General features: G+C 38.5%; 1 protein-coding gene across 1 annotated transcript; it reads right to left on the reverse strand.

Moving 5' to 3' along the window:
- Nucleotides 1–7,755: 7,755 nt before the first annotated feature.
- Nucleotides 7,756–12,177, reverse strand: lg7h15orf40 (linkage group 7 C15orf40 homolog). Its single transcript, XM_085283190.1, has 4 exons — nucleotides 11,940–12,177; nucleotides 10,429–10,561; nucleotides 10,223–10,350; nucleotides 7,756–8,288 (listed from the first exon to the last, which is right to left on the reverse strand). The coding sequence occupies exons 1-4, from the start codon at nucleotides 12,141–12,143 to the stop codon at nucleotides 8,199–8,201; spliced, it is 555 nt and encodes a 184-aa protein (XP_085139316.1). The 5' UTR covers nucleotides 12,144–12,177; the 3' UTR covers nucleotides 7,756–8,198.
- Nucleotides 12,178–14,971: the final 2,794 nt, after the last annotated feature.

Here is a 14,971-nt window from a genome sequence, read left to right on the forward strand (position 1 = left end):
TTGTCATTCATTAGGATGAATGACAAAACATTTCTCTCATTGGAAAAGCTACGTCCAGATGAACAGAATCAACCTTTTGGGTCTAATACTCATTGCCATTTGACTCTTCTTCTCCCACTTTGTTGTATATACCATCCATCCATCCATCCATCGCGGGGCAAGTGCCTATGTATGTATCAGGCAAGAATTAAAAAAAATAAAAAAAGTCAATTACAGCAGTTGGTCTCCTCTGTTGCTAAATGCTTGCACAGTGTTTAAAGAAAAAGTGATGCATCACAGTGCTCCTAACTTTTTTTGCAGTAGGTTAACACTGATAGTATCAAATTGAACTACTTCAGTTGCATATAGGGTTTATAGCTGCAGGTCACTGATTTTTTAAATTAATTAATTAATTAATTAATGACAATCTTGTTTTAGCACCACATCAAGCCTCCAACTTCCCTTGCATTTTATTTTTCATGTACATAGTACTGCTTAGACAGTCTGACTGTAGTAAAGGAAACTTGAACCCAAGCTGCCAAAGTTGATTTAGTTGGGAGGTAGAAGTTTGGTAGCAGGTACCCACCACTAAATTTTGTTGAGAGCCAAATGGCCAAATTATAGTTGGCCTCTCATTTACACCCACCTACCCCTTAGAACCTCGCTGCTTTCAAGTTTTCATTAAGTAGTAAATGCGGTGTTGAGTCTGTTGTGTCACTTGTAATGAAAATAAGGCTGCAAGAACTATCTGGAAGAAAATGAAGAGTAAAAAAATGAGGCTGAGCTGAAAGGAAACATCTTAAACCGCTTCATTTCCATAATCCCACAGAATAGATCAGAGTTGGGCATCATTATCATCCCTTAATCTCCTCAATTTTCCTCTAATCCTCTCAAGAAACAGCAGCTCCATCACCCGTAGTTAAGCCAAATAACTTTTATCATTCTCTGTGCAGAAAGTGATCTTTTAATTGCTGTCTATGACTGACCTGTTGCAATCTGAAGGCAACACTTGAGGCTTTGATGGTGAAATTGTCATTTTCTAAAACTTGGAAGGAAGCATTAAATCTAGAAACTAAAAAGAAAGTATATGGTTTTATATATCAAAATATATATTTTTTAAAAATCAAAGCGCCCTATTCCAGGAGGCATGTTCAACAAACAGAGTTAAAAAATTAATTCTGAGTTGGTTAACTCTGAGATTGGCATTTTCAGTTTCAGAAGAGCTGATCAGAGTAAATTCAATCAACTTGTCACAAACAATTCACCATGGCAATGAGTAATCTAGTGGACCAAGTAATATTTTTTAATATAATATATGTCAATGCCTACCATGATATTTAAACAGGAGGGCAGGAAAGAGTCATTTTGATTAGCTTTCATTATATACGTTTTCAAGCCTTCATGTTTCAAATCTTTTCAGTCTCATCTTCACTTAAATGTCAAGTCAATGGCTTTATTGCCATCCCAACCATGTGCAGTGGTACAGTACACAGTGAAACGACACAGCATTCCTCCAAGACCATGGTGCAACAAATGACTTATAACAGACAATCAGCACAGGACTACATAGAATACAATGTGCAAAAAATGCAAAAAAACAAAGACAGTCCAACACCAGACAGAACAGATTGTTTCCAAAATCCAACTTCAACTGTCATTTTTCCATCTGTGTGACCAAAAACAACAAAACAAATGATTGATCCTTGATGAGTTTGTTCTGTGTGTAAAGCTTTATAGAGATCATTTTTATTTGAACAATGATTGCTAAAGTAATCTACAGTAAATGTTTGCTATGCAAGGAAACTGTCCACAAAGTCACAGCATTATAAAGATGGAGACTATAGATTTTTGGAGTGCCGTTAGTATTAATTTATGCATAATTTATAGCATCATAGTGTGGTACTTCAGTATAGCCCTACTCAGCAACCATAAAGGGAGTAACATTTTTTTTAAGTGGCAAATGCAACCCAAATGCAACAAACAGCACAAACTGTTTGTGTGTTTGCTAGCTGAAGGCTTAGCTGCTGTATTTCACAGGGAGAGAAAAGAAAGAGAGCTCAGTTCACTCAGAGATGAGAAGATAAGAAAGACAGACAGTAGAGGATGAAGGGAGGTTAGAGTAAAAGGTAAGGGCTGCTCAGTGGTATTTAATAAACTGGGAATGTAAACCTTACATGCAATATGATCTTTTTTAAAATCAGATATTGGATCTATATATATGTTATGAAGTTATATTTATGCATATTGTGAAACCTGCTGCAAAACAAACTGAGGCAGACTAACTGTGTTATTTAAAGGTTGCATGACAATATTCTGCAGGCTAGTGCAGGATAAAATGGTTTGTTTGCTGTACTGTGAGATGGATTTACAGTAAAGAACAGTGAGTTGGACTGGTGCACAGTGGCTGTGGTGTTTATGGTTATAAACACCACAGCCACTGTGACTTGGGGGTAACTGTGACCGAGGACCTGTCCTGGGGCAACCATATCACCTCAGTTGTACGGAAGGCCCAACAGCGCCTCTACTACCTGAGGAGACTGCGGAGCGCACACATTCCCAGATCTCTGATGTTGAACTTCTACAACTGTGCCATCAGCAGCGTTCTGACGTATGGATTTCTAGTGTGGTTCCCCAGCTGCACCAAGGCCGATCAGCAAGCACTCCAGCGGGTGGTGAAAGAAGCTGGCAGAATTATTGGAACAAGTCTGCCAGAGATCAGTAATATTTTCCCCACTCGCTGTCTGAGGAGGGTGCACAGTATCCTGCGGGACCAACATCACCCTGCGTGCCACCTTTTCCATCTGCTGCCCTCAGGGAGAAGGTACAGGTCTATACAGGCCAGAACATCCAGACTGGCCAACAGCCTGTATCCACAGGCTGTGAGGCTCCTGAACTCTCTGCCCCCCTCTCACGGACAATAACCATATCCAACTTCTTAATAGCAATGAACTGGTCTGCATTGGTGCATCATATCTTTATTCTCTTCCCCCTCCTGCCCCCCCCCCCCCTCTTTCTTAAATAGATAACTATCATATCTGATATCATATCTCACAGTACAATAATATTGAATGGGTTGCATTGTTGTATTTTGTCATGTTTCTCAGGTCTTTGTCTGAATTTCTACGAACATTATTGCTAAGGATTGTCTTATTGCATTGGAGTCACACTGGGTTAAATATGTACACTTGGGTTTTAAGGGGTATTTATTATTTTCTTCTTTTTTTTGGGTTGTATGGAAGCCCCAAACGCAATTTCATTGTTCTTGACAATGACAATAAATAAATAAATATAAATATACTAAATATACTATAGCTAGGTTACATAAAATGTAGCAGAGATTAGTAAGATTTTTAATTGATGCTTATTCATTCACTGAATTCCACCATTACACTAAATTCATACTGTCTAGTATAAACCATCTAAGTTGTCATACAACCAAGTTTAGTATAAAAACAGTTTACTGTCATTATAGAGGATGAAAAACATCCAAGACATCTCATGAAACATGAGCAGTAAACCTCTTTCAAAAAAAAAAAAAGTCCCCTACTTTTTCGAGGATTTGTATCTCCTGACTTCCCACTTCTGCACAGTCTGTTATGTCACAGTAACTCATTTAGAGTTGATGTTAACTCTCTTTCTTGAATGGAAAACCTAAAGTTTTCCTTATTCAGCATGAAAACATTTTGTTAGCTAAACCGCTTTCCAAGTTTAGGGCCAAAGTCTTAAAATTAAATAAATAAAGCTTCAGATGAACAATAAGTTGACACCATGATACCATGTTATTATTTATTTTGCAAAAACGAAACAAAAAAGCAGAAGCAGTGTGTGCAAAGCTAAGTAGCTAAGATTCAATAACTTGCATGACCACCTTTAGCAACAATAACCTGAAGTATTGCTGGTAAATGTGATTTTCTGTATGACTTCATCAGTCTCGCACATCATTGTGGAGTAATTTATGGCCCACTCTTCTTTAAAATGTTGCTTCAGTTCATTTAGGCTTGGTCTGGACTATGACTGAGCCATTGCAACACATTGTTACTCGACTATGAACTCTTCTGTATACCAAAGCATTTTACAGTGAAATGCTAGGCCTCTTGTCCGACAGAAAAAGCTTGGCCGACATAGGGTCATGCAATAGGACAATGATCCCAATCACACACTTACAGATCTACAACAGACGTGCTGCAAAGCAAGTTCAATTCAACATCCTTCCACCACTATGAGAATGAGGTAAGAGCTGTTTTAACTGATTTGCAATCCTAACCCATGTTGCTATGGTTTTTTGAGAGAGAAGAAGCTTTCTCCTGGCAACACCAACTAGCAATAGTCTCTTGAAACTTGGGGATGAGGGGAAAGAGAAGTGTTAAGAGAGAACCACAAAGAGACAACAAATAAACTTCAGAGATTAGACAAAGCTTGATAACATCCAATAATTGAAACATCAATTGCAGTTTATACTTGCCATTGTCATGTTTGCACACCAAAAGTGATATTATATCTACTAGCCAGCAGTGTTTTCTGGTGTTGTTTTGGCTTTTGGCACACGTTCCAGATGCCATTTTTCTAAGATTTTTATGTCTGAGTACAACAACCTCAGTTTTATCTTAGTTTAATTGGAAAATTAGAGCTTATGCAGGTCTTATGTTGTTATGACATCTCTGCAGTTTATGGATGGATGCTATACCTTCGGATGATACTGCCTAAGGGAAGCATGTATGTTGTAAACAAATTTGGTCTTAGCACAAAACCCTGTGGAACTCCATAATTACCCTTAGTGTGGGAAGAGTACACAAAGGGATCGGACAACCAATGTCGTGATATAATAGATGTAATACTATTGACAGAATAATTGATCTCTGTGGGAGTAGAGTTCAAGTATCTGCTCTGCACTCCATTGGCACATGGCATTGAAGAAAATAGCAGTGAAGGAAAAGAAAAAAGAGGGAAGCGGAGAAGAAATGTTTAGTGCATCACGTTAACTCCCGCCAGCAGCCTCAGCCTATAGCAGCTAAACTAAATAATGGTACAGGTTCACCTTTGAGAAACTCTAGGAACCACAAATAAGCCTGCAGTCTGGGAGAGAAGTGCTCTTTTAGATTAATGATAATAGGATGGTAATTTGCATATGATCTTTTTTTTCCTACCAGTTAGTAAAAACTGCTGTGTTTTGGATCCAGTGAAGACTTCTTAGGGAATCTTTGGAATCAGTTAATAAGGAATTATGGTAGTTCAGCCTAGAAGTAACAAAAGCATGAACTACTTTTTGGTATCACTCTGAAATAGGATATTTCTAATCTTGATTTGTTGCAGAAAAAATATGATGAAAGAAGGCATTCCTAGACATTTGTTTAACTGAGTCCAGGTCGAAAATGACTCCAAGATTCCTCACAGTATTACTCGAGCCTAAGGTAATACCTTCCACACGAAGCATCTAGTCAAACACAATTTTGTCTTGTACTTTTAGGGCCAAATACAATAACCTCAGTTTTGCCCCAATTTAAAAGGAAAAATTACACTGTATTCAAGACTTTACATCTTTAAGACATACCTGCAGTGTATTAGGGCATTATCTACACAGCAGTGAGATGACCTTTTTTTCAAGAATCTGTCAGATAAATTAAATTCTGAAGTCTAGCAGGATACGCACAGAGAAGACTTTATTGTCATACACTGTAGATCATTAGATCATTAGTAACAATCAGTGGTGCTATTCCTGTCCTATGATGTAATCTAAATACTGAAATTCTTCAAATAAATCTTTCCTCTGCAAATGATCACACAGCTGATTTACAACTCCTTCGAGAACTTTTGAAATCAAAGTTAGTTTAGAGATCTATAGTTAGCTAAGGAAGCTAAATTAAGTAAAAACTTTTTAAGTAATTCTGTAATTTCAGAATTCCAGCCACTTTGTGGTATGTAACCTGTTACTAAACATAGTAAGTCTTGCAGGGATAGTATCCAATAGACATGTTGATGATTTGAAAACTATCTCTACCTCAGAGAGATCAATAGGTGTAAAGCGGTCTAAATAAATATCAGCAGGATTACTGAAGTTGTACTTCACAGTTTATCCAGAACTTTGAGTGATTACTGTGTGTTTGCTTATAACCACTTGATTTGATTTTGCAGAAAGCACTTTTGATAGACTATAATCTTCAAAAATTGACCACAGAGATCTTCCAGCATACAGTGTGAAGGGAAGGGGGATTTAAGTTTATGAATCTCTTGAATTTAGTAGGGAAAATGCTCGTCCAGTCAGCAGAGGCTTAATGCAGCGTTTGAAACCTCCGTTAGGCTGACATGAGCTTCAGTGGGACTCAAATGCAGATATAAAGCTGCTGATCCAGGCTCAGCAGAGGAGACAACCCACGAAAAGTGACTTCAGTTAGCAGAAAACAGCATGAAAGTGAAGTGTGATTTAGTCCAACTTGAAAACAAACTCCCTTTAGCCCTGCACAAGGTATTTCTTATATAATGATCTCAGTGTCTGAGAAGATAAACTTCATTTAACAGTCATCAAGAAGCAGAAATGTTGCTTGCGGAGCTGGAATATAAAATAAGTCAGCGTTTTGATGATAGCGCTTCATAAGAGCTGTGATGTTTGATACGAAATCATTATCTTGCCATGCTTTGATGTCAGCTCACATTCAGCAGTGGTGCCATCTCTTTGAAGCATTTCAGTTTTGACTAGAACAAAGCAAGGATCATTACTGCAGTGCTAATTCACTGTACTCCTGATTCTGTGGCTGATGCTAATGAGATTTTTGTTCTTGTTTCTCCAGGGACTATCCACGTGGATGTGCATGACAGTGTGTTCTCAAACCTGAAAATATGGTAGCTCACATTGCGTCACAGGACAGTCTTGGAGTGTTTCATTGTTTGGGCTTTTTAAATTTGATTTTATGTTGTTATATTGAAACCTTTAAAGAGTCCTTTACAGACCCATGGTTAATGACTTCAAAATGTATAGAACATAAATTCCTGCATTTATGTGGTACCTGTGGCTCAGGAGCTAGATGGCTTGTTCCCTACACACACCCCTGTGGGTGGTCTTCTATCCCTCAAGCTCGGGTCCTCCACCAGAGGCCTGAGAGCTTGAGGTTTCTGTGCAGTCTCTTTGCTGTTCCTAGGACCGCGCTCTTTTGGACAGAGATTTCAGATGTTGGTCCTGAGGTCTGCCACTCGCCTAGCTGGGGGGTCACTGCACCGAGTGTTGATTACCACTGGGACCACTGTTACCTTCACCCTCCACATCTTCTTGAGCTCTTCTGTAAACCCTTGGTACTTCTCCAGCTTCTCGTGTTCCTTCTTCCTGATGTTGCTGTTATTCGGTTTTGCTACACATTAACATGCCCATATTCTTCTGCTTGTCCACTACTATGCCCAGTTAGCCATCACCAGTTTGTCCGTCAGTTTGTATGCCCTGCCTGCTAGCATCTTGCACCCTTTACGCATCTTTACGCAGCCTGCACCTGGGGTCTTGCCTGGTGTGGTAGACCCCAGCCTCTATGGATCTTGTGCTCAGAGCTCGTGTGCTGCCATTAGTGCCTCTGTGCTGTCTTTCAGTCCTGTGTGTGTGTGTGTGTGTGTGTGTGTGTGTGTGTGTGTGTGTGTGTGTGTGAACTTTGTATGAATTGAATTAAATGTTAACCACTGTTAACATTCAAAACTGGGCTGAACATCCTATATTGTAGCTGGTGGACGTAACACATAATACATTTGAGTTAAATGATTTAAGTTGGGGGAAAAAAGATTTTGTTGATGATCATCTTGACATTTATTTTACTAAAATTCAATTTGCATTCTTTCTATTGCTTGCTAATAACTGCTATATTGATTGGGAGAATTAATTTCTGTTTATAAAAGATACAGTGGTTTCAAAATTTTCATTTTTATTCCGCTTTTGCCTACTTCATACAGAACACCCACCCCCTCCCCTTCATGAAACACCTATAGGAGACTACACAAAAATAGCATCCATGGTAGAGCTCCAAGGGAAAACTCACTTTGGCATAACCTTAAACAGGCTGTTCATGTCATTCCAAAATTTCGCACAGCAAATTGTAAATGACTCATTCCCATGTATCCCAAACTTGGTTAGCAGTTCCTGCTGTCAAAGGTGGCACAACCAGCTATTAGTTTATTAGTTGTAGGGACAATTACTTTAAACACAGATCCAGGTAAGTTTGGATGACTGCTGGAAACTGACATCCCTCTTGTCAGCCTACAGCCTGTCTGAGCTTCCTCAACACCTCCTCTGGACTGAGAGAAGAGTCCACTTTGATGACTTTGTCTCTGGACCTGGACCCCTAAAAAATACAGACGAAAGGACTTAAACGATATATGATACAATGGGATAAAACTTTGCTCACCCTAAAAAAAGAACCTTCTTACTGTGACAGTGCACCATCATGAAGCCACAGAATGAATGACAATGACAATTTGGCCCAATTTGGCAGCTTAAAGGTTTAGGAGCACAAAAAACAAAGTCAGTGTCACTCCTCTATATGGTCCCTGCTGCATATTTAGATCTAATAATAAGGTATCTATATAAAACATATATTGTGTAATACATTTACATTTTCAAAGTACACATGTGTACTTTTGGGTACAAAGTTAATTTACACCCCTGGAGCTGACACCATTTAAAATTCTCAGTGCATAGGACAAGTCACACTACAGTAATGGCTGTTTAGTGTTACGACCACTATCGAGCTCGTTCTTCAAACCCTACCATACCCACAACATGCAATCTCTGCAGTGAAGCCCCCAACAGACAGTAACAGTGACACAGTGCCATCTACTGCTGCCTGCTTACAGCTGCTTACACATACTCAATGCAGTATAGAATGTGAATACTGTGGTGTAAAAAGTGTTTTTGCCCTTCCTGATTTGCTATTTTTTGTATGCTTGTCACACTTAAATGTTTCAGATCATCAAACAAATCTAAATATTAGAAAAACATAACAAGTAAACACAAAGTGCAGTGATTTCTCCCTAAACCTAATAACTGGTGCAGCAACAACTTTATCAACAACTCCCTTAACAGCAACAACTGCAATCGAGCGTTTGTGGTAACTGGCAATGAGTGTCTTACGGCGCTGTGGAGGGGTTTTGGCCCACTCATCTTTGCAGAATTTTTGTAATTCAGTCACATTGGAGGAGTCCTGAGGCAGCAAAACAGCCCCAGACTATCCCACTACCACCACCATATTTTACTGCTGGTATGATGTTCCTTTTCTGAAATGATGTGTCAGTCTGATGTCAGATGTCATGGGATGCACACCTTCCAAAATGTTTACCCTTTGTGTCATCAGTCCACAGAATATTTTCCCAAAAGTCCTCAGGATCATCAAGATGTTTTCTGGCTAAGGTGAGATAAGCCTTTGTGTTCTCTTTGGTCAGTGGTATTTTTTTCTTTGAACACTCCCATGGATGCCATTTTTGCACAGTCTCTTTCTTACTGTTGAACAATGAACACTGACCTGAGCCTGCAGTTCTTTAATGTTATTCTGAGTTCTTTTGTGTTGTCGATGTGCTCTTGGAGTAATTTTGGTAGGCTGGCCACTCCTAGGAAGCTTCACCACTGTTTCATGTTTTCGCCATTTGTGTATAATGGCTGTCACTGTTGTTCACTGGAGTCCCAAAGCCTTAGAAGTGGCTTTGTAACCCTTTCCTGATATATGTCAGTGACTTTGTGTCTCAGGTGTTTCTTTAGATCATAGCATGATGTGTTGCTTTTTGAGATCCTTTAGCCTGCTTCATTTTGTCAAACAGGTTCCATTTAGTTGATTTCTTAATTCAACAGGTCTGCCATTAATCAGGCCTGAGTCTGTTTAGTGAAACTGAACTCAGCTTTCAAAATCACAGCTAAGTCATCATTTAAATAGTTTAAATTACTTTTTCCACACATGACCAGATAGGTTTGGATAACCTTTCTCCATTAATCAATTAAATCACCATTTAAAAACTACATTTTGTATGTACTTAGGTTGTCTTTGTCTAATATTAAAATGTGTTTGATCATCTGAAACATGTAAGTGTGACAAATATGCAAAACACTAAGAAATCAGGAAGGGGGCAAACACTTTTTCACACCACTGTATGTAGTGAGATATGTACATGAGTGACGGTTTAAGTAAATATTAAGTGAGAAATGCTTAGTGACAAATGTCAATGTATACAGAAATACTCAAATGTGTACTGAGATTGCACCAAGATTCCACTTATAAGTTTCAGCAACCTTGTCCAGACACACGTGACTTTTCTTCAGGCCCAGAACCTCAGCCAGGTAGCGAATGAGCTCAGCATTGGCCTCTCCATCTGTAGGTGGTGCTGAGATGGCAACACTTACTGCCTCTGTAGAAACTTCTGAAAGCATGGCAGAAGAGATAGCAGTGTGATTTGTGTTTCACTTTGTTCATATCAACAATTCTGTTATACAAACACCTGTGATGCTGCTGTGTTTGGAGCCGGGCTTTGCATGAACTCTTATGGTTACAGCACCACTTTTGTCTTTGGTTACTGGACCACAGGCTTCTGCTACGGCCGCTCCTCCACAACCTGCCAGCTGTTCTTTCACCTGGTTTAACAGCACAAAAGAGCTTAAGTCAAACATTACTGGCTCTTTACATTCATTTTCTACCTTTAAGTCATCTTACAGTAAAACAATTGGGAATCTAGAAATAGCTTACACCATAAGTAACACACTTGACAAAATCTTCAACCTTCCTTTTTGATTTTTCCTGCAGATCATATGAGCTTTCTAAGCTTATAGGGGAGTTTGTTCACAAGTGTTTTTATAGTAGTGACATTATCCAAGTCTCTCATGCAGCTGATACCAGACATTGCATTTAAATATCCTGTTAGGAACATTACAAAAGACTATAACACACCACCATCTTCTAGCTTCATTATTTGCCAGTCTTGATGCATGCTGAATCATCCAGGTACAGAAATCCAAAAAAGTGGATTCTGTTCATCTGGACGTAGCGTTTTCAGTGGGAGAAACATTTCATAACTCATCCAAGTGACTTCTTCAGTCTGAGCTGACTGCAGGTTTCCCCATCAATCTTGTAACAGATTTCAAGTTTTACACTTTTACTACTGTTTACGTTCACTGCTGCCACATTGGATCAGTAACACGGGGTTGGTGGAGCTGCTCCTTCTTTCAGAGTTGGTAATTCTAGCTGTTGGGACTGGAAACTCAGAAATTCCATTCTAATCTGGAGTAAGTGGAGTAAGTGTGCTATCACCACACAGCTGTGGAGAAGTGTTTCTATGGCGACTAAAGACAGTAAAATGAAGAGGAGTGAAAACCCCTGCTGTCTGCATCAGGTAGAGAAACAGAAAGGATAGAAGACTAGAAGTTCAATCTCAGAGAAAAGCTTACCACGTGAAAACTAGAAGTTGTATAAGAAGTATTCTGTGGGAGCAGCAGCAGCAACTTCCCAAGTACAAAATACACATTTTTCACTTCTCCAGTGTGTATTATAAGGACACAGTTCCAATATACATGTTCAACAGACAGACAATAGACAGCATGTTCTTCTTCTTTTCATCCTAAATATGGGAGCTGTTCTACCTTTTTGGGTATTTGTCTGTTCATGAATTAGTAAAAACAAAAAACAAAACCTACTTTTGTAAGGGTTGAATACTACGACTAATACTACTAATACTACTAATAATAATACTAATAATAAGAAGAAGAAGATATTGTGACTTAATGCTGTTGCACTGGCACACTTAATAACAAAGGTCGCAACAAACGAAGAAGCCCTGCACTCAATCTTTAAACTCCTTAAAATTCAAATCAAACTGTTTGGACCTTTAGCATAAACAATGTCCATCAAAAAGATGGTTGAAAGAAGTACTTACTTTACTTTAATTGACTCATATCAATGAGAAAATGAAGTAAAAAAAAAAATCTATATACACAAAAGTGGAATAACCGCTCTTACCTTTTTGGGCATTTGTCTGTTTCTGGAGTAGTGCCTTCTGTGCAGGGCGACACCGGGCAGAGGGGCTCTGTACCGGCAGCTGAGCACCAGCACAAGGTTGGGTAACGTTACAGCCTTTAAAGTGACAGATCTAGCCTGCTGCAGAGACGGTATAAATTTAACACGGTAAAGACAAGCTACGGCAAGACCTGAACAGGAAAACATCTACCGGCTACCTGTTAGCTTGCTAGCTTTTTGATGAATTTCCGGTTTTCAAAATAAATTCTTCCGCTTATCACAATCTTAAATGAGTTGTTATAAATGATAATAAATATATAGATTTTTTTATACTTACATTTTCTGCTACTTATCAAAGAAATGCATAATGGGGCTAGTTGGCTTACAAATGTAAGCATTTAATTCATACCAGAGCCAGAGAACACATTTATTTAATAGACTTGCATATTTTAGCAAAAATAAATAATATTTTAAAAAAGTACGGGGTGGTGCGACACATACGTCCTGTCTTGCTCTTCCTTCCTGCAGCACAATCTGTGCTCGTGTGTAATGGAGGAACAGGAGTGACAAAATGATTTAATTAAATACGCCATTAAATAATTAAATGTTTCATTAATTAATTAACATTTGAATTTGTTAATTAAATAAATAGTTCAATAATGAATTAAATGCCCATTCATTTCATCTAAATGCAAATTCACTTCATTAAATAAAATATATTTATTTATTTCTAATGTTATCTAATTAATGACACATTTAATTAATTATTTATTTATTTGCTAGTTGCCAGGGAATCAAAACCTTTATCCTTAGAGATTTTGGGGGGGCTCCCATTAAATGTAGTTTCTTTCTTTCTTTCCTTTTTTTTTTTAACCACACATGGCTGAGTGCTGAACAGGGGTGAGTGCTTGATGAGATTGGGAAGAAACAGGAAGAACCCCCCAGTAGAACCAGAGTCAGGGAGGGGCAGTGGGGGTTGAGGGTGAGGGGAGGAACACTATCTGAACACTGTTACAGAGGCTATAAGAGATAGCTTATCAAGCATTATTGTATCCTAATTGCCCCTTGGGGATAAATAAAGTCTCTCTGATTCTGATTCTGACTCTGATCCAAGTTATCAACTCCATTCTTAGTGCCTCACAGTCTGTCTTTTTTAAAGCTTGATGTTTGATATTTGCACTTTATTGATCAGGCTGCCGCCACAATGGCTCTCATATAGGCTCCTGATTCTGACCCAACTGTCTCTGTCTCTTGGTCTGTTATTTTTAACCAGTTTGAACCTGTGAATCCGGCGTTCATATAGAATGTAATTCAACATATTGAGCCTTCGGGTTCTCCCCATGATGTTGTTCCTCTTCATCTCTCAGAGGCTCTGTATAGTTTAGTGCAGTTGGTTATTGCCATTATTAATATCAGTTTGTGTTCTGGTTTGGTCCCTTCAAACTTTAAACATGCAACAAAGCAAAACCTGGCTCGACCAAACAGTGCAGTAGTTAAATCTAGCTTCTTTCATTTAAGGCGGCTGGCAAAGTTGAATCCTCTTTTATGATGTCTGGGCTGGATTACTGTAATCCACTTTATATTGAAGTTAGCCAGTCTTCCGTCTTACTTTTGTTCAAAGTCTCACTGAGTGTCTTTTGACAAGAACATGTAAAATTGAGCAGCTCTTGCCCCACCTTACCTTCGAGCTGCTTTAGCCTGACACTCTTGTCCAAGCTCTTAGGTCATCTGACCAGTACATATACAGAAATCTAAGCAGAACCTCAGAGTGTACAAAGCGTTCTCTATTGCTGCCCCTAAGTTACAAGGGGCAATAAATAAATTGCTTTTGCACAACAATAACTTGTGTTGCCCATCTTTAAAAGTCATCTTAAAACACAGTTATAATTTTTGTCTTGAGATATTGACTTTATTACTATGTGTATGATGTTATGACCTTATTTTTATTGTATTATAGTTGATTGTTTTTGTTTTTAGTGTTTTGAAGATGTTTTTAATTGATGTTTTTGCGTTTTTATCATTTTCCTTAATTCTCTATGTAGCACTACAATACATTTTGATATGTCAGGAAATAAAATTGGCATTGCAGGCACTAACACTATTCCCTCACAGCAAAGGTCCTTTGTCAGAGGTTGGGGCGTAGCAGTCAGCTTTACATCAGCATCCTTTCTTGCTGATTAATATTTACTTTAGTCTGCTTAAGCTGTAAAAGTGAACAGTCACTGTTTGGTAGACGAGGCCAATCTAATCCAATTAAATCTGCTGTACTGTGCCAGACCAGGAAGATCAATCTTGTAAATTCCATCCTTCTGGATCCAGTTCATGAAGTAATTTGCTGGGTCATTGACTGAGGCTCTTATTAAAATCTGTCCTACTTAATAAGAAAGCCTTTAAGCATTTTATTTTAAATGGAATGACCACGAAGTATTCTAACAAGTTTTAGGGAAAGACCTTGTTACTTTACCTTTAACTTGTCCAGTTACTTTTGAAGCTAAGAAAGTAGTGAACTGTATAAAAATGGCTGTAATTCCTAATATCATAAAAAATGCAATAGTCCTCCAGTCCACATACTGAAGTATCTCGAGTGAAGATTGTGAACGCTGAGTTGCCCCCAATGCATCCATAAGAGTGCAAATGTGTGTGTAAAACTTAGAAAGGCTGCATCACACTCATCTGATCAAAAATAAGTGATCAGTGTATCCAAAAGCACAAAGATTCGCAACATAGATTTAAAATTCTAACTGGGTAGCCACCAGCTAGTATTGAAGCTGCCAACTCTACAATCCTCCACCTCAGGAAGAGCATAATGGGGCTATTATGCTTGCTATATTGCCTGTGTCGCACATCAATTTTGACATCACATCATGTGTTGTGTGACAAAATCACATTTTGTAATCTGGCTTTGTGTCTGCTGAAGCTGGGTTGAAGACAGATGTATATGATCGAGTCAGCTTTGACCAACTTTTTAATGATATTCCAGTGCAGAGACAGGAACATACAGATACACAGAATGAGATGTTGGAAAAGTTTGAAAA

This window comes from Mchenga conophoros, linkage group LG7 (assembly GCF_057382185.1).
Source record: "Mchenga conophoros isolate Kocher_MC1m ecotype Shallow Benthic linkage group LG7, M_conophoros_male_GT1.1, whole genome shotgun sequence".
Taxonomy (NCBI): domain Eukaryota; kingdom Metazoa; phylum Chordata; class Actinopteri; order Cichliformes; family Cichlidae; genus Mchenga; species Mchenga conophoros.

Excerpts from the sequence above, each read along its gene's own strand:
- lg7h15orf40 (XM_085283190.1), bottom strand. The coding sequence starts at position 12,143 with ATGTTTTCCTGTTCAGGTCTTGCCGTAGCTTGTCTTTACCGTGTTAAA. Across the intron at positions 10,562-11,939 it reads ACAGACAAATGCCCAAAAAG|GTGAAAGAACAGCTGGCAGG; the intron begins GTAAGAGCGGTT and ends CTGTTAAACCAG. Across the intron at positions 10,351-10,428 it reads CAAACACAGCAGCATCACAG|AAGTTTCTACAGAGGCAGTA; the intron begins GTGTTTGTATAA and ends CCATGCTTTCAG.